Source organism: Salmo salar, chromosome 21, assembly GCF_965601325.2.
Source record: "Salmo salar chromosome 21, fSalSal1, whole genome shotgun sequence".
Lineage (NCBI taxonomy): Eukaryota > Metazoa > Chordata > Actinopteri > Salmoniformes > Salmonidae > Salmo > Salmo salar.
In genome coordinates, this window is record NC_138311.1 from 21,117,396 (window position 1) to 21,137,500 (window position 20,105).

At 45.1% G+C, this 20,105-nt stretch overlaps 1 protein-coding gene across 8 annotated transcripts in view; it reads left to right on the top strand.

Moving 5' to 3' along the window:
• Positions 1 to 20,105, top strand: part of tns1b (tensin 1b) — a 313,864-nt gene that overhangs the window by 60,650 nt on the left and 233,109 nt on the right. The window contains exon 1 of one of the 8 annotated variants that reach the window (XM_014164406.3): positions 10,667 to 11,079. The exons of the other annotated variants lie outside the window; for them this stretch is intronic. Coding sequence (XP_014019881.1) covers positions 10,984 to 11,079 — 96 coding nt within the window. The 5' untranslated portion in view covers positions 10,667 to 10,983. Of the gene's footprint in view, positions 1 to 10,666; positions 11,080 to 20,105 lie in introns of those variants that run through there. 8 annotated transcript variants of the gene reach the window in all.

Consider the following 20,105-nt stretch of genomic DNA (forward strand, 5'->3'; position numbering starts at 1 on the left):
CCAGGTCACAGTGCTTGACTCACATAGAAGTCCATTTCCAGTTAGGGTTCATGGTATAGAGCCCCTCAAGTGGAGCATATCTCTATCAACAGCCTGGGTAGGATGTCTGGCTACTTAGCTCAGGGGTGCGTAACTGCAAAGTGTATAGTCACAATTGCCACCTCTTGTGACCACTGTCAGAGTCAGCTAACATTAGGGCTGACCAGCAAGACAAAACAATGGTCATGTGACCTCACTTCCTGTCTAATGTTTGTTGATAAGAGAACACACAGATATGATTCAAAAATATATATTTTTTGTAGATGGTTTGCAAACACAATTTCATTGTTTGGTCAAAACTGAATGGTGATGGATATTTTCTTACATGGGGGAATTTCTGAACATGATCACAAAAACAATTTTTGTCACCCACATTTCTGACTGGGTGACTGATGTACAATGCAGTTGATATTTTATTGGAGATATGTGTTGAAGGTACTTTAGCCTACATGGTGTGTTGACCTCAAACCGTCTAACTCTCCGTCTCTCCCTCTCTCTGTATCTCCCTCCCTCTCTCTCTTCCCCTGGTTAATGCGTAAATGTCACTCTGCGAGGCGGCTGCACGGCTAATTACTTTATGGACCCAGGGAAAGTAATAACTGCTGGGTTCAGAAGGGGTCTTTCTCTGGCCCCCTTGGAAGTGACCCTGGAGCAGTCCTCCCTAAGTCCTTTACCTCTGTTTGTACATAAGAGGAAGCCCTCATTAGATTCCCCCCTCCGTCAGTGTCACAATGGTATGTCCCATTTATGATTGAAATTTTGTAATTGGATTATATCTGGTTCACAAAGAGCTCCCTTGGTCGCTGTGCCTTTGGGGACTTATCCAATGCAGATAAGATCTGTTTTGTTTTGTGTGAAGCTTATATAGAACCATGCATGACACAGTGATGTTTAGTAGTCATAGGGTTTTTCATATGCTTTGATATGAGCAAGTTGTCAGTCAACTATCAGTGAAATGTAGCATGAGTGATATCACCACTCGCTGCAGTCGTTGTGTCTTGGTGACAACATAGTAGGATTGACTGACATACAGTACCTAGCTTCTACATTGAAACAGTGGTGTAGGGGATCCCTCCCTTGATTCCCCCAGTCAGCCAGCACTATAGTCCAAACACAGACATGCTTTCCCTTCGGATCACCTCCCAGGCTTCTCTCAACAATAATGGCTGGGCTTCAATGGAGATTGGTGCGGAGGGGGCAGCCGTGATGCGTGGGGCTACAGTAGAAGTTAATAAAAAATCTATTGCCTGGAACCCCTCAGACTTTTGACATTATTGGCCAATACATGATGGAGCACCTAGGGAATATACTTTTATAATTTCCTAAGAATTTTTCCTTCCTTAGAGGCCTTAATACGAACACCATTTCAGCCCCCAAAATGGGTATCTTTCTATGATAAAAACTGACAAAATGTCTCGACTCGTTGAAACCTCATACAGGAGATCTTGGACCTTGTTTTAATTTCCCCCTCCTTTTTTTCTCCTTTCTTGTCGTTCCCTTTCTTTCCCATTTTCAACTCTACTGTACAAGTCCTTAATTTTGGGAACAAAGCACAGCCAATTAGGACTTAATTCAGTCCACCACACAGCCTAGGCTGGACCACTTCTGGGGCCGCGCCTTTGCAGTCCCATCCCATCCAATCCTCAGTCTCCCCTCTCTGTTGCTGGTCTCTCATGCCTACTTAACGAGTGTAAATTAAAGGGTGGGACAGCAGCCATTTTGGAATCTGCATGTCCTTTATCGTTCCTCAACAGGAGACACTAAACATTTCACGTGTTAAGGCTGTGGTATCGCAGTATTGTGTTCAGTAGTTAGACATGAAACCTATCCCTGAATGAGGTGTAGCCTAGTCAGAGAATCAGGCGGTGATGTCACAGATTCCCAGGAGGCCCTTGTGGCTCTTTGTTCCACTCCCAAGGGGTTAGGGGAGTAAATTGTAGGGATAGTGGGATTTTGTTTGAGAGGGTACTTCATTGTACCCCAGCCACCTCTCTTAGCATTCTACCCTGCCGACCCACCCCCGAATCTGCCCCACATTATATGTTCGCTGGCCCTATATCCCCCCTCATTCACCACTCACTCTCACCAACTGAACAAAAGCAGAGTGTTTTGTTTGGGATCCCGGTATTGGATGGGGGAAAGATTGGAATTAGTCTTGTCTTGTTGCTTGTACAGAGGCATCTATATGCATACTTAAGATAGAAAGAGGTCGTTTTTGGAGCCCTCACAAATAGCGAAATGATAATTGTTATTTCATTCCGACCGTCTTTCTGTCACACCTACACATTTTGCAGAACTCTCAATCCTCAAAATGGGCACCATCAATAAAGGGAGGGAAAGGGTTAATTGCATACATTAATCACAGGCACTTTATTGAGTAAATTCCAAACCTAAAGTAATTGGTACATTAAATAAAAATTTCACCCTGTTGACTGAAATTAATTTGGATTTAAACTGAGCTTTACCATTGCAGGGCTTGGTTTGATATTCTTCCATTTAGACAGTTATATGTGAGTAGCATATGGGGCTCTTTAACTAGCCTGAGTATGCACAATACACCACATGATGTCATTGGAGCACAGACTTACCTCTCCACTCTTGTATTGGCAGGTGAATCTCTGCGGGACGCTTTATCACCGGGCGGTCCTAAATGAGTCGCTGTGGTGGCGCTTAGCAGGCCTGGGAAAAACTCTTATGGGAAACTCTGGGATAGGTTCTGCAATTGGACGAGGGAATTCCTTGTCTGGGCACGGCTGGTTTACGTGGTAACTTGTCTCTAGTGGCTAAATTAAATAGTTGTGGTTTGCTCTGTGGTAGTGGCATCTCCTTTCACGGCACAGATCAAATCAAATCCAATTTTATTGGTCACACACATACTTAGCAGGTGTTATTGGGTGTAGCGAAATGCTTGTGTTCCTACTTCCAGCTGTGCAGTAATATCTAACAATTCACAACAATACACAGAACAATACACGGAATTAAGAAATATATAAATATTAGGACGAGCAATGTCGGAGTCCGGAGTATAAATATATATATATATATATAAATATGTGATGGGATTTATAGACATTATGGACAGGATGTGGATATAATATTTGGTATATCTGTAGAATATGTAGGATACAATAGTATATATACAGCATTAGTTTAATAGGATGGCATTGACTAAAATACAGTACATAAGAAATGAGTAAAACAGTATGTCAGCATTATTAAAGTGACCAGTGATTCCATGTCTATGTACATAGGGCAGCAGCCTCTAAGGTGGAGGGATGAGTAACCGGGTGGTAGCCAGCTAGTGACAATGACTATCACAACCAGCCATGATTGAAAGTCCCATAGGGCGGCACACTATTGGCCCAGCGTGGTCCGGGTTAGGGTTTGGCCGGGGTAGCCCGTCATTGTAAATAAGAATTTGTTCTTAACTGACTTCTCTAGTTAAATAAAGGTTAAATAAAAATATAAAGTTCAGGGCAGGGTACTGGTTGGAGGCCGGCTAGTGATGGCTATTTAACAATCTGATGGCCTTGAGATAGAAGCTGTTTTTCAGTCTCTCGGTCCCAGCTTTGATGCACCTGTACTGACATCGCCTTCTGGATGATAGCGGGGTGGACAGGCCGTGGATCGGGTGGTTGATGTCCTTGATGATCTTTTTGGCCTGACTGTGACATCGGGTGCTGTTGGTGTCCTGGAGGGCAGGCAGTTTTAGATGATTGCGATGACAAGACAGTTAGCATTCAGATATGTTTCACCCACCAAACCAGCAGCTGTGACCACACCTCTCCCACCTTCTTCCAAAACACCATCATCCACTTCCCTTTACATTCTCACTGGAACAATGGTCCCCCAATTCCCCCAGCCTCTTGGCTGGTTTCCCAGAACAGGCTTGGCTTTACCTTAGCTAAAGTGAAACTGTGTGTCCAGAACCCATTGTTTCCCCCCTCTGGGGAGACAGGAAGTGTGCAACATTCAGCACAGTGTCCTGTTCCCTTCTCCGATGCCTCTCTCTGTCTCCTTGCCAGCATTGTGCGATCGCTCCTACTATATCCCCGGTCCTTATCGCATTACATTCCCTGCACAGCATACCTGATGTAGATTGCATTTTTGTTACATGTCTACACCTATAAAGTAGTCTTCAGTTGTACATATTGGGATATCTACACTGTAGCTTCATCCTAGTTTTCTATCATGTGAGGAGAATCTCTCCTTAAATGGTGCATAATATTCAGATTCAGAAAACTTGAATGTCCTCAGAGAGGCAATTCATTTTGCAGCAGTCATAAAACATATCACATTAAAAGCACCGCCATATATATATATATATATATATATATATATATATATATATATATATATATAGGAAAAGCAAGGAGTAGAGATCCACCTAAACACAGGGGTTATCCAACAAAGTGCTCCCCACTAAACCTGAAGGCTCTCTTCACTAATGTCCTCCCTGTAAAGAAAACAGGACAATATCCTGTGTGTGGTTGAATGACAGATGTGGAGAGCTGGAACAAAAAGGCTTGGCCATTGATTGATATATCTGGGATTTTCTTTCTCTCCAACTAAGAGTTTGTGTCTTTCAGTGGAACAGATACAGTACTAGTGCTATATACTGTACATGTAGCTCAGCAGGATTGATGCAGGTGTGGCCAAAGCAATTTACATAAAAAATGCACATTAAAGTTATTATATTCTGTGTGTGGGTGGGTGTGTGTGCACGTGTGCTTCAAGCCCTTTCTTTTTATATATATATATTTTATTTTTACATTTTACAATTAAGAACATTCAAAACAAAAGTGAAAAGATATTAGACAACAATAGGACAAAGTGACAGTAACAGACGAGCGTAACAATTTTTTTAATTATATATACAAACAAACAATAAATAAGTCATAATAAAGAGTAAAATAAAAAAAATAATAATAATGAGACATTGGATCATATCTGCCGTAAGCTACATATTATATTATTCTACATATAGTCAATAAAAGGTTGCCAACTTCTGTAAAATGTCTTTAACTTATTCCTCAAGCAGTAAGCGATTTTCTCCAGTGGGATACAACTATTAACTTCCGATAGCCACATTGCAACTGGCAGGGAGGAATTCCATTTCAAGGCAATACATTTCTTGGCAATCGCTAGCAATATTTCTGTTAGCTTTATAGTATGGCTTTGCCTAAGATTGGTGTTAGTAAAGTTACCCAGTAGACCGACCTCCGGGTCTAAAGGGAATGCAACCCCGTGAATTGAGGATATGGTATCGCATACCCCCTGCCAGAAACCGTGTCGTTTTGAACACTGCCAAGTGGAATGGCAGTGTTCTGAGCCACATCTAAAACATAGGGAGGCGTTATCAGGGTTGAACTTGTGCAGTCTAGATGGGGTGATATAGAGCTGATGGAGGAAATTCAACTGGATCAGTCTGTATCTGGAGTTCAATGTGGATGTAACACCATCCCTGCATAGGTCACTCCATAGACCCTCATAAAGATTAATACCCAGATCTTTTTCCCATCTAAGTCGGGGTTTATCTAGCTCAGGCAGTGTTAGTCCTGACATAAGAGCATCGTAAACAAGGGAAATGGTCTTGAACAGTGGTTGGTCTGCGTGGCAGAGTTGTTCAATAGGTGACATCTTAGGTAGGTTCCATTGTCTCTTGAGAGTCACCCTAATAAAGTTTCGTAGTTGTTGGTAGCTAAAGAAGTCCCTGTTAGACAAGTGGTATTTCTGTTTCAGCTGATCAAAAGACATAAGAACTCCCTCCTCATAACAATGTTCTAGAAGAGTGATCCCCTTATCAGACCATGGTCTAAAGTTACTATTCTGGAAAAACATAGGGATCAATCTATTGTTCCATAAAGGGGTTTTAGGGGAAAGGAATCCCCCTCGTCTGAACAGCTGATGCAGTTTGCACCATGCCAGGACAGAATGTATGATTAAAGGGTTGTCTGTGATGGTTTTTATAGATTTTCTGTCCCATTTGTAAAACAATTCTGCCCCAGTGTCATCATTTACCTCAAGCTTTTCAATGTTCAACCATGAGGGAGAGGGACCATTGTCAAACCTCTGAGCCAGAAACCTAGACTGTGCAGCCCAGTAGTACATTCTAAAATTGGGGAGGTTTAAGCCCCCTTGACCGTAATCAAGGGTCAGTTTATCCAGGCCAACCCTAGGGGTTTTGCCGTGCCAGATAAACCGTCTGGTCAGCTTGTCGAGAGAGGAAAAGAATACTGCGGGAACAGGGATAGGGAAAGATTGAAACAAATATAGAAATCTGGGCAGGACATTCATTTTAATTCGATTGATTCTACCCAGTAGAGTGAGAGGCAGGTCCATCCATTTACATAGGTTACCCTCCACCGTTTGCAACAAACTGGCCAGATTGAGTTCATAGAGGTTGTTCAGATTACCATCCACCATTATGCCCAAATATATGAAGCCCATAGGCGACCATCTAAAAGGAAACTTGTGCTTGATGGTATGATGGTCAAAGACAGACAACGGTAAGATTTCACTTTTATCAAAATTGACCTTATATCCAGAGAAATAACTATAACACTGTAGTAGGATCTGCAAGTGAGAGAGGGAGTGTTCTGGGTTTGTTAGAAATAAGATAAGGTCGTCCGCAAAGAGTGATAATTTATGGGTATGGGGGCCCACCTCAAAGCCATGTATGTCAGGGCACGTTCTAATAGCCTCAGCCAACGGTTCGATGGCGAGGGCAAAGAGGTGGGGGCTAATTGGGCAACCTTGTCTGTTCCCCCTATAGAGAGGGAAAGAGGAGGAAGTAATCCCATTGGTAGCAATCCTAGCTTTAGGAGATTTGTAGAGTGATTTTATCAAATTTACGAACACGGTACTTAAACCAAACTTTTCCAAGACGCGAAAGAGGTATGGCCATTCAACCATATCAAAGGCCTTTTCAGCGTCGAGGGAGACTGCGACACTAGGTATTTTGTTTTTGTTAGCAAGGTGAATTATATCAAAGAACCTTCTGAGATTATTGGAGGACAATCTATTAATTATGAAGCCAGTCTGATCTGGGTTGACCAACAGGGGAAGACATGACTCCAGTCTCTTAGATAGCATCTTGGTGACCAGTTTACAATCTGTGTTAAGGAGAGAGATTGGTCTATAGGAAGCGCACTTTAGCGGGTTTTTCCCTTTCTTGTGGATTACAGTAATCACTGCTTGAGAGAAAGACTCTGGAAAGCAGTTGTCTTCCCCGGATTTTTTAAGTACCTCCATAAGGTAGGGATCAACAGCTCCCTAAATTCTTTATAGAACTATGGAGGGAAGCCATCCTCCCCAGGAGATTTATTAGAAGGTAAGGATTTAATGGCCTCCAACAATTCAGGAACTGAGAAGTGTTCACTCAGGTGCTCTCTGTCTTCCTCTGACAGGCATGGGAGGTTGAGAGAGGAGAGAAAGGAGTCGATCTCTGATAGATCATCGCTTGATTGGGAAGTGTAGAGGTCTTCATAGTATTTCTTAAAATAATTATTAATTTCAGTAGGGTCGAAAGATATCTCGTTAGTAAGAGTTTCTATAGCATTAATTGTCCTCTTACTTTCCTCTGCTTTCAGTTGCCATGCAAATACTTTGTGAGCTTTCTCTCCAAGCTCGTAATAACGCTGTTTTGATTTAGTGATGGCCCTCTCAGCTTGATATGTGTTCAGAATATTATATTTCAGTTTTTTATTTACCAAAAGCCTGTATAGATCTTTAGTCGGGCCTCTTTGGTAGATTTTCTCTAGCTCGGAGATTTCAGATTCAAGGGCACTCAGTTCCGCACCGTGTTTTCTCTTCAGCCCTTTAGTATAGGAAATGATCTGTCCCCTCAGATAGGCTTTCAATGTGTCCCAAAGAATGAAACTGTCAGGAGCGGAGGTTTTGTTTGTCAAAGTAAAAATATTGATCTGCTCTTTGATGAATGCACAAAATTCAGGTTGCTTTAGGAGTGTAGAATTTAGTCTCCATCTATATGCTCCATTTACCTTGGTAGGAATGGAGAATGATAATACCAGAGGAGAATGGTCACTAAGCAATCTGGGGAGATACTTGATATCTAACACTTTATGAAACAGTTGGGTCGATAGTAAAAAGTGATCTATGCGTGTGTGTGTGTCTTGTGTGGGTGTGAATAAAAAGTGTAGTCCCTATCCTGTGGATGCAACTGTCTCCAGATGTCTAGTAAATTGAGATCTTTCATAAATGACATGGTGAGCTTGCCGGCTTTGGTAAGAAGTGAGGGTTTATCAGAGGACCTATCAAGAACTGTATCTAAACAAAAATTTAAATCTCCTCCAACCAGTAGCCATCCTGGTGGTGCTTGAGCGACCTGAAGGAAGACATTCTGTATAAACATATGGTCATCGAAGTTTCAAATATGTAACCGAATGGAAATCTCTCATATGTAAATAGTCAGGAAATGTTTCAACTTTGGTTTGAACACAGAAGTGACCTTTGTGTCTCTTTAGGAAGGAAACAACAATAAACATAGAAAAAAAGAAAGAAAAAAAATCCCACCCACCCCGATTGTCAGACTAAAACAACAATCCCAACAATCAAACATGAATACACTTGTAGAGATACGTTGCTGCTCGCTTTCCATCTTGCTCTTACTAGCTAAACCTTGGCGTAAACTAAAACCTGCGTGCTCTCTAAGTAGAAAACAAACGTTGTGAATAGACATTTATGGCTGAATATTTACTGCCCACGGAAAGTGCTGCTTGAGTCTCTTTTCGGGAGAGGAGAAACATAAATGGGGGGGAAAGCAGTGGGCCTAAGCCCACTTATTTGCTTCGCCCAGTGGATATTGACTAAACCAAAATATACTCTCCTGTAAATTTAATAGAACTCACCCCGGGAAAAAAAATGTTAGTTGAAAATGTACAAATCAGTTATAGCGACCGGATAGCGGGGTAAACGGATCCAAAATCCAAGAAGATATCAGCAGTTCAGTCCGAATAATAGAAAACAAACAAACTGCATCTTATCCCCCAGAGAGACCGTCCTGGTTCAGACGCGGTTCAGTTCTTTGAGAAAAGTGAACACTTCTCCCGGTGTGTTGAAGAGATGGCTTCGGCCTTTGTACTGAACTTTCATCTGCACAGGGTGGATGAGGTAGCCGGTGATGTTCTTCTCCTTCAGTGCTTTGGAGGCAGGTCTGAACTGCTTGCGACGTCTGGCGAGATCCGCGCTCATATTCGGGAAAAGGCTGACCCTCTTGCAAATCGATGGTGATGTCCCCTTTGGCTCTTGCGAGTTGCAGTATCTTCTCTCTGTCTTGGAAACGGAGGAACCTGATCATGATGACCCGTGGGGGCTCATCTGGCCGGGGTTTCGGCGCTGATGTTCTGTGGGCGCGTTCGATTTCCAGCGGCTTGGTGAAGTTGATTATGCCTAGGACATCTGGGATCCATTGAGTGAAGAAACGGACCGGGTCACGGCCCTCGCTGTCCTCTTTCAATCCCACCACACGGATATTACTTTGTCTGCTCTGGTTCTCCATCTGGTCTACCTTGTTTTTGAGGTAGGCATTGTCCTTATGCAGTTGTATCAGAACCTGGTCATGTCGAGCGATGGTATCTTCAACTGTGCTAATGCGCAACTCAGCCTCAGTCGTTCTCAAAAGGAGATCATTCATGGAGGATTTCAGGTCGTCAATGGAAGAATGGAGTTCAGCCGATTTCTTGTCAATTTTCATAGAAAGACCTTTGTTACCATCCTGAATTTCCAGGAGGAGAGTAGCCAGCATGTCGGCAGGCTCGCAAGAGGCTGCCGATAGCAACAGTCTGGAACTGTCGTCTGACTTATGAGGGCTAATGCTAATCTTGCTAGCTGTAGCATTATTGTTATCTTGGGAATCAACAACGTTTTGGTCGTCCTTCTTGCCTCTCGGTCGGAGGTCCATGGCTCTTTGGGAAGGTAAGTACTGACAATTTATCAGCCGATGTTAGAATATTGTTTCAACGTTGTTATTTAGGTAATAATAGAATAACTTTGAAGAGCTCGGTTTATCAACGTCTGCTCAGCTCCGCGGCATCACGTGCTCCCCCTTCAAGCCCTTTCTAAGTTACTTTCCCAAAAGTAGAAGCTGTTTTGTTTTGCTCCAGTATCTAGTCAGTTACAGACCAGTATATTACCATGTCTTTGGGACTCTTTATCCAATTGAGTGAGTGAACTTTGGCTCAATATCTGTCTGCGGCCATTGTATTGGTGCAGTCACCCATGATAATGCTGCATATCACTCCAACTGGCTGGCAAGGACTTCTAGGACATCTCATTACATCATTTGATAAAAATATTCTGAGTAGCTTAATTGTTTATCTATATTTGATCAATTCTTTCCCTACATACACTGTATGTGATGTATCTACATACAATCAGAGGCAACGCCAGTGACCAAGTCTTAGTATGCCCGCCATCCTCCTTTACTCCCAATTACTCCCCTCCTCCTCCCCTTTTCTTATCACAGTGAGTGTCTATCGTTCCGTTCGGCTGTTCACTCTCCCGCTCCCCCGCCCATTCCCCTCCTCTTCTCTCCTCCTTCTTCCATGAATGGAGAGAGCAGCATCCAGACAGAGAGAGAATGAGGGCGAGAGAGAGTGTTCCTAAGCAGGGATGCTGTATGGTTGCTAGGCTTGGAAAGCTGAAGTGGGATGGGACCTTGTCATGTGTGGTTCTGGCCTCCTCACTCGTAAAGGTGGCCTCCATTCCATTTTAGGGGAACATCTAGGTGGCTGAAGCCCAGGAAGGTGACACTTTTTTCAGGGAACGAATGTAAGACCTACTCCCACCTCCTCCACAGCTAGCTGAGAGCTGGATGGTTCCTGTGAGCGTTGTATCGCAGGATATCTGAAATTAGAGGGAGCGAGAAAGCGAGAGATAGCGAAGAAGTGTGGTAGAGGACAGAGGAAGGAGGAGGTGAGGACGATGGCTGGACTAGGCTGGTGTCTGGCCATGGTCTTCAGTTGGGGGAAGTTCTTCTTCTCCTGCCTCTTTCCCTTTAGGAGGATAAGGAAAGACAAGGTAAGCTTACATCACTTGGTTAGGCTGCATAATGAAAGGATGTACTGTCATTTTGCAACTCAGCTCATCTGTTTTGTGTACGAGTGACATTATCACTGTAACATTGCTGTCATGAAATACAGTCATTGTGAACACAAGTCAGGGCTGTGAATGTTGTATTACACTCGCGTGGTAGCAGTTACAATGTTATCCAAGCTACAATGCTATTGGATTTGGTATCTTTGCGGGCAGGAATTTAGCAGGTGAAATTTCAGGTGGAAAAAGTGTATGAAATCCAATCGATCAAACAATCCAGGACTTTTTCATCTATGAATGGGCTGAAATAGGAATATGTAGTAGGCTTTATGGTGTTTACTATTTGAAAGTGTGTCACCTATTGTGCCACACAGTTCCCTTCTCTTTATCGTGCCTTCCCAGTTTTTCTGGCTGGCTGGCTGGCTGGCTGTCTGTCTGGCTGTCTGTCTGGCAGCTCTGGAAACAATGGTTGTGTGCATGCCAGTAGCAGCAGAGCTGCCCAGGAAATGTGCACCGATGGTAGAATGGATGATGAGGGAGGGACAGAGGAGATAAGGAAATCAGAATCACTCACATGGGCACGCGCACCCATGCAAACACACACACACACACACACACACACACACACACACACACACACACACACACACACACACACACACACACACACACACACACACACACACACACACACACACACACACACACACACACACACAGGACCATGGGGCCAGGATATTGCCTGGAATCAGTTTCACCAGGGAACCTTGCCAGATAGTCTGTGCTTTGCTGAGCAGAGTCATTATCCCTGTGCATGTAGCCACCACTCAATGTCCACACACGCACACACACACACGCACTCAGTAACCCCCCCACATACACACACACACTTAATTAAGGCAGAAAGCTTTTCTGTCCCTGGCAGGCTGTCGGGACATGGAGAGGGATTGTGAGGCGGACCAGGGTTCTTAGCGAGCACTTCTCTCTTGCCCGGACATCAATCTTCCTCCATTGGCATTTTGATAGCGCAGCATGCTGTTCCCCCTCTGTGGTTATCATTGTGGAAGACTAAGCACTTTTCTTCTTATTTAACTAATGTCCCCACAGCCCATAAATTCAGAGCGAGTCACACACTCCGCACAGCCAAAGAATAAAACTGATATCTATGTGTAATGAGTCTGTGTGTAGCTTGTGTAGAGGAGTCAAGCGCAGGACAGCAGATATGAGTAAATAAACGTAATTTACTCAAAATAGGCAAATACAATACAATAAAGCAAGCCCACATAACGGACCATATAACATACAAACAATCTCTCACAAAAAGCCATGGGGCAACAGAGGGTTAAATAATGAACAAGTAATTGGGGAAGTGAAACCAGGTGTGTAAAACAAAGACAAAACAAATGGAAAATGAAAAGTGGATCGGCGATGGCTATAAGTCCGGTGACGTCGACCGCCAAACGCCGCCCGAACAAGGAGAGGACTTTGGCGGAAGTTGTGACAGTACCCCCCCCCCCCCCCCCCCCCCCCCCTTGATGCGCGGCTCCAGCACACCACCACCGACCTCGGGGACGACCCTGAGGACGAGGCGCAGGCCGATCCGGGTGGAGACAGTGGAACTCCCGCAGCAACGAAGGGTCCAGGACGTCCTCCACCAGCACCCAGCATCTCTCCTCCCGACCGTACCCCTCCCACTCCACGAGGTACTGAAGGCCCCTTGCCCGACACCTCGAGTCCAGGATGGCTCGAACAGCATACGCCGGGGCCCCCTCGATGTCCAGAGGGGGTGGAGGAACCTCCCGCACCTCAGACTCCTGGAGTGGACCAGCCACCACTAGCCTGAGGAGAGACACATGGAACGAGGGATTAATACGGTAATCTAGGGAAAGCTGTAACCTGTAGCATACCTTGTTCAGTCTCCCCAGGACCTTGAATGGCCCCACAAACCACGGACCCAGCTTCCGGCAGGGCAGGCGGAGGGGCAGGATTCGGGTCGAGAGCCAGACCCGGTCCCCCGGTGCGAACACCGGGGCCTCACTGCGGTGGCGGTCGACGCTCGCCTTCTGTCGCCTCACGGCCCGTTGCAGATGCACATGAGCAGCGTCCCAGGTCTCCTCCGAGCGCTTAAACCATTCGTCCACCGCAGGAGCTTTGATCTGGCTCTGATGCCAAGGTGCCAGAACCGGCTGATACCCCAGTACGCACTGGAAAGTGGTGAGGTTAGTGGAGGAGTGGCGGAGTGAGTTTTGGGCCATCTCTGTCCAGGGGATGAATGCCGCCCACTCCACCGGCCGGTCCTGGCAATATGACCGCAGAAACCTACCCACATCCTGGTTTACTCTCTCCACCTGCCCGTTACTCTCGGGGTGAAAACCTGAGGTGAGGCTGACCGAGACCCCCAGATGTTCCATGAACGCCCTCCATACTCTGGACGTGAACTGGGGACCCCGATCAGAGACTATGTCCTCAGGCACCCCGTAGTGCCGGAAGACGTGAGTGAACAGGGCCTCTGCAGTCTGTAGGGCCGTAGGGAGACCGGGCAAAGGGAGGAGAAGGCAGGACTTACAAAACTGATCCACAACGACCAGGATCGTGATGTTGCCCTGTGAGGGAGGAAGATCCGTCAGGAAGTCCACCAACAGGTGCGACCACGGCCATTGTGGAACGGGGAGGGGTTGTAACTTCCCTCCGGGCAGGTGCCTGGGAGCCTTGCACTGGGCGCACACCGAGCAGGAGGAAACATAAACCCTCACGTCCTTGGCCAAGGTGGACCACCAGTACTTCCCACTAAGGCAACGCACCGTCCGACTGATGCCAGGATGACCAGAGGAGGGTGACATGTGGGCCCAATAGATCAAACAGTCGCGGACAGCAGACGGAACGTACAGACGCCCAGCTGGACACTGGGGAGGAGTGGGCTCTGTTTGTAACGCCCGCTCGATGTCTGTGTCCGACTCCCGTGCCACCAGGCAAGAGGCCGGAAGTATGGGAGTATGATCCATGGACCACTCCTCTGTCATAAATCCGGGACAGTGCGTCTGCCTTAGTGTTCTGGGAACCTGGTCTGTAGGACAGAGTGAAAACAAAATGGGTAAAGAACATGGCCCACCTTGCCTGGCGAGGGTTTAGTCTCCTCGCTGCCCGGATGTACTCCAGATTGTGGTGGTCAGTCCAGATGAGAAAAGGGTGTTTAGCCAATGTCTCCACGCCTTCAGAGCTTTGACAACAGCCAACAGCTCCCGGTCTCCCACATCATAGATTCGCTGACCGAGCGCTGAGAGAGCATGGCTCCGATCCCAGCCTCGGACGCGTCCACCTTCACTATGAACGCCAAAGAGGGATCCGGGTGAGCCAGCACGGGAGCCGAGGTAAACAGAGCCTTCATGTGCCCAAAAGCCCTGTCCGCCTCAGCCGACCACTGCAGCCGCACTGGTCCCCCATTCAGCAGTGAGGTAATGGGAGCCGCTACCTGACCAAAACCCCAGATAACTTCCGGTAGTAGTTGGCAAACCCTAGAAACCGCTGCACTTCCTTTACCGTGGTGGGAGTCGGCCAATTACGCACAGCTGAAATGTGGTCACTTTCCATCTCCACCCCTGAAGAGGAAATGCGGTACCCTAGGAAGGAGACGGACTGTTGGAAGAACAGACATTTCTCAGCCTTGACGTACAGGTCTTGCTCCAACAGTCTACCAAGCACCATGCGCACCAGGGACACATGCTCGGCGTGTGTAGCGGAGTATATCAGAATGTCGTCGATATACACCACTACACCCTGCCCGTGCAGGTCCCGGAAAATCTCGTCAACAAAGGCCTGGAAGACTGATGGAGCATTCATCAACCCGTACGGCATGACGAGGTACTCATAGTGCCCTGAGGTGGTACTAAATGCCGTCTTCCACTCGTCCCCCTTCCGAATACGCAACAGGTTGTAAGCGCTCCTGAGATCCAATTTTGTGAAGAAGCGCACCCCGTGCATTGACTCGATCGCACTGGTGATAAGAGGCAGTGGGTAGCTGTACCTCACAGTGATCCGATTGATACCCTGAGAGTCAATACACGGGCGCAGACCTCCATCCTTCATCTTCACAAAAAAGAAACTCGAGGAGGCAGGTAAAGTGGAGGGCCGAATGTATCCCTGCCCCAGGGATTCGGAGACATATGTTTCCATAGCCGCCGTCTCCTCCTGTGACAGAGGATACACGTGACTCCTGGGAAGTGTTGCGTCTACCAGGAGATTTATCGCACAATCCCCCCGTTGATGGGGTGGTAATTGAGTCGCCTTCTTCTTACAGAAGGCAAGAGCCAAATCGGCATATTCTGAGGGGATGCGCACGGTGGAGACCAGGTCTGGACTTTCCACCGTAGTCACAGCGATGGAAACCCCTGCACACCTCCCTGACCACTCTCGTGACCAACTCTTGAGAGCCCTCTGTTGCCACGAATTAGTGGGGTCGTGACAGGCCAACCAGGGTAGGCCCAGCACCACGAGAAACGCAGGAGAATCAATAAGGAAGAGACTGATTCTCTCCTTGTGACCCTCCTGCGTAACCATGTCTAGTGGAGCGGTGGCCTCCCTAATCAGCCCTGACCGTAATGGTCGACTATCGAGGGCGTGCACAGGGAAGGGCATATCTACAGGAACCAGGGGAATCCCTAAACTATGGGCAAAAGAATGGTCAATAAAATTTCCAGCTGCACCTGAATCTACGAGCGCCTTATGCTGGGTATGCGGGGAAAACTTAGGAAATTTGATAAACACATACATGTGAGCAACAGGGGGCTCTGGGTGAGCCTGGTGCCGACTCACCTGGGGTGACACGATAGTGCCCTGCCTGCTGCCTCGACTCCCTGAGGAACCCCCCCAGCACCGACCAGCAGTGTGCCCTCTGCGGCCCTGAGCTGACAAAGTACAAATCTGTTGTTCTGCCCCTGAACAAGGCAGTTAACCCACTAGGCTGTCATTGAAAATAAGAATTTGTTCTTAACCTCTATGGGCTAGGTGGGACGCTTGAATCCTGTGGCGCGTTATTCAAATACCTTAGATATGCTATTACTGCAATTTTTAAAAAATATGACTATTTTACACCATTTTAACCTCTTACATCTAGACGTTCCGCTAGCGGAACACCTGCTCCAATATCCAATGATGGGCGTGGCGCGAAATACAAATTCCTCTAAAATCCGAAAACTTCAATTTTTCAAACATATGACTATTTCACAGCATTTTAAAGACAAGACTCTCGTTAATCTAACCACACTGTCCAATTTCAAAAAGGCTTTACAGCGAAAGCAAAACATTAGATTATGTCAGCAGAGTACCCAGCCAGAAATAATCAGACACCCATTTTTCAAGCTAGCATATAATGTCACAAAAACCCAGAAGACAGCTAAATGCAGCACTAACCTTTGATGATCTTCATCAGATGACACACCTAGGACATTATGTTATACAATACATGCATGTTTTGTTCAATCAAGTTCATATTTATATCAAAAAACAGCTTTTTACATTAGCATGTGACGTTCAGAACTAGCATACCCCCCGCAAACTTCCGGGGAATTTACTAACAATTTACTAAATTACTCACGATAAACGTTCACAAAAAGCATAACAATTATTTTAAGAATTATAGATACAGAACTCCTCTATGCACTCGATATGTCCGATTTTAAAATAGCTTTTTGGTGAAAGCACATTTTGCAATATTCTAAGTACATAGCCCAGCCATCACGGGCTAGCTATTTAGACACCCGGCAAGTTTAGCCTTCACCAAAATCAGATTTACTATTACAAAAGTTTGATTACCTTTTGTTGTCTTCGTCAGAATACACTCCCAGGACTGCTACTTCAATAACAAATGTTGGTTTGGTCCAAAATAATCATTTTCCTGGTTAAATAAAGATTAAATAATAAAACAACTAAAGTATGCATGAGTGTGAATGTTTTGTGTGTGTGTGTGTATATGAGGGTTGGAGTGTTATGTGTGAGTCCAGTGAGTGTACTTCCAGCCTGCGCAAGAGAGTTAGTGCAAACAATTATAATAAATAAGAATAAAATATGGGAGGTAATGCCAATTGTCCAGGTAGTCATTTGATGAACTATTCAGCAGTCTTATGGCTTTGGGGTAGAAGCTGTTAAGGACCCTTTTGGTCCCAGACCTGGCACTCCGGCACCGCTTGCAGTGCGGTAGCAGAAAGAACGGTCTGTGACTTGGGTGGCTGTAGTCTTTGACCATTTTTAGGGTTTTCCTCTGACACCGCCTGGTATAGAGGTCCTGGGTGGCTGGAAGCTTGGCCCCAGTGATGTACTGGGCCGTACGCACTACCCTCTGTAGCGCCTTGCGGTTGGATACCGAGCAGTTGTCATACGAAGCAGTGATGCAACCTGTCAGGATGCTGTCGATTGTGCAGCTGTAGAACCTTTTGAGGATTTGAGGTCCCATACCAAATATTTTCAGCCTCCTGAAGGGGAATAGGCATTTTCTTGCCCTCTTCACAACTGTCTTGGTGTGTTTGGACCATGATAGGTCCTTAGTGATGTGGACACCAAGGCACCTGAAGCTCTCAACCCGCTCCACTACAGCCTCCTCGATGTGAATGGGGGCGTGCTCGGCCCTCCTTTTCCTGTAGTCCACGAGCAGCTCCTTTGCCTTGCTCACGTTGAGGGAGAGGTTGTTGTCCTGACAACACACTGCCAGGTCTCTGACCTCTTCCCTATAGGCTGTCTCATCGTCGTCGGCACCGACTGCCACTGGTGTATGTGATCCCTGTAGGAACGTCAGACAATGGAAATGCACTCCCACGATGTGAAGCTACAGTATGTTGTTGGTGCAGCTGTAGCCTGGCAAAGAATGCACTGACTTCTACATGGAGCTCCTTTTAATATCATCCCTCGTCCTTACCTCCATATGGACTGGCTAGTATCTAGTCTTAGATGTAATGTCTGCCAAGTTCCTCCATGCCTCAACAATTCATTGATTACAATGAGTTGAGTCTGAGCTACAGATGAGATTGTAAGCCACCTTCACTGACTTCAAGGCATCAGTGAAAACATCAGTCAAACTGGAATTTTGTTTTACATTTTTTTTACAAAATCATTACAAATTTAAATCGAAAATGTTTTGAGTCAATAAGTATTAAACCCCTTTCATTAAGGCAAGCCTTGATAAGTTCAGGAGAAAAATGTTCTTAACCTCTATGGGCTACATGGGACGCTAGCGTCCCACCCGCGGTACACACTATCAACAGCCAGTGAAATATCAGGGCGGCAAATTCAAAACAACAAAATCTCATAATTCAAATTTCTGGAAAATAGAACTATTTTACACCATTTTAAAAATACACTTCTCCTTAATCCAACCACATTGTCCGATTTCAAAAAGGCTTTACGGCGAAAGAATAAAGTTAGATTATGTTAGGACAGAGCCTAAACAAGAAAAACCACACAGCCATTTTCCAAGCAGGAGAGGCGTCACAAAAACCAGCAAAAATTGGTTAAAAACAGCTAAAATTAAGCACTAACCTTGGATGATCTTCATCTGATGACACTCCTAGGACTCAATGTTACACAATACATGTATGTTTTGTTCGATAAAGTTCATATTTATATCCAAAAACCCCATTTTACATTGGCGCGTGATGTTCAGAAAATATTTTGCCTCCAAAACGTCCGGTGAATGAGCACAACAATTTACAAAAATACTCATCATAAACGTTGATAAAATATTAAACTGTTATTCAAAGAATTATAGATAAACATCTCCTTAACCTGTTGGGTCTAGGGGGCAGCATTTGCACGTCTGGATAAAAAAAATGTACCCGATTTAATCTGGTTACTAATCCTACCCAGTAACTAGAATATGCATATACTTATTATATATGGATAGAAAACACTCTAAAGTTTCTAAAACTGTTTGAATGGTGTCTGTGAGTATAACAGAACTCATTTGGCAGGCAAAACCCTGAGACATTTTCTGACAGGAAGTGGATACCTGATGTGTTGTATTGACTTTAAACCTATCCCATTGAAAAACACAGGGGCTTAGGAATATTTTGGCACTTCCTATTGCTTCCACTAGATGTCACCAGCCTTTACAAAGTGTTTTGAGTCTTCTGGAGGGAGATCTGACCGAACAAGAGCCATGGAACGATGATGTCCCATTAGACACCTGGCGCGCGAGTTCATGTTGGGTACCCTCGTTCCAATACGTTATAAAAGAGTATGCATTCGTCCACCTTGAATATTATTCATGTTCTGGTTAAAAAAGGCCCTAATGATTTATGCTATACAACGTTTGACATGTTTGAACGAACGTAAATATATTTTTTCCCCTCGTTCATGACGAGAAGTCCGGCTGGCTTAGATCATGTGCTAACGAGACGGAGATTTTTGGACATAAATGATGAGCTTTTTTGAACAAAACTACATTCGTTATGGACCTGTGATACCTGGAAGTGACATCTGATGAAGAGAATCAAAGGTAATGGATTATTTACATAGTATTTTCGATTTTAGATCTCCCCAACATGACGTCTAGTCTGTATCGCAACGCGTATTTTTCTGGGCGCAGTGCTCAGATTATTGCAAAGTGTGATTTCCCAGTAAGGTTATTTTTAATTCTGGCAAGTTGATTGCGTTCAAGAGATGTAAATCTATAATTCTTTAAATGACAATATAATATTTTACCAATGTTTTCTAATTTTAATTATTTAATTTGTGACGCTGACTTGACTGCCGGTTATTGGAGGGAAACGATTTCCTCAACATCAATGCCATAGTAAAACGCTGTTTTTGGATATAAATATGAACTTGATAGAACTAAAAATGCATGCATTGTCTAACATAATGTCCTAGGAGTGTCATCTGATGGAGATTGTAAAAGGTTAGTGCATCATTTTAGCTGGTTTTATGGTTTTGGTGACCCTGTCTTTGACTTGACAAAACATTACACACACCTCTTGTAAATGTACTGTCCTAACATACTCTAAATTTATGCTTTCGCCGTAAAA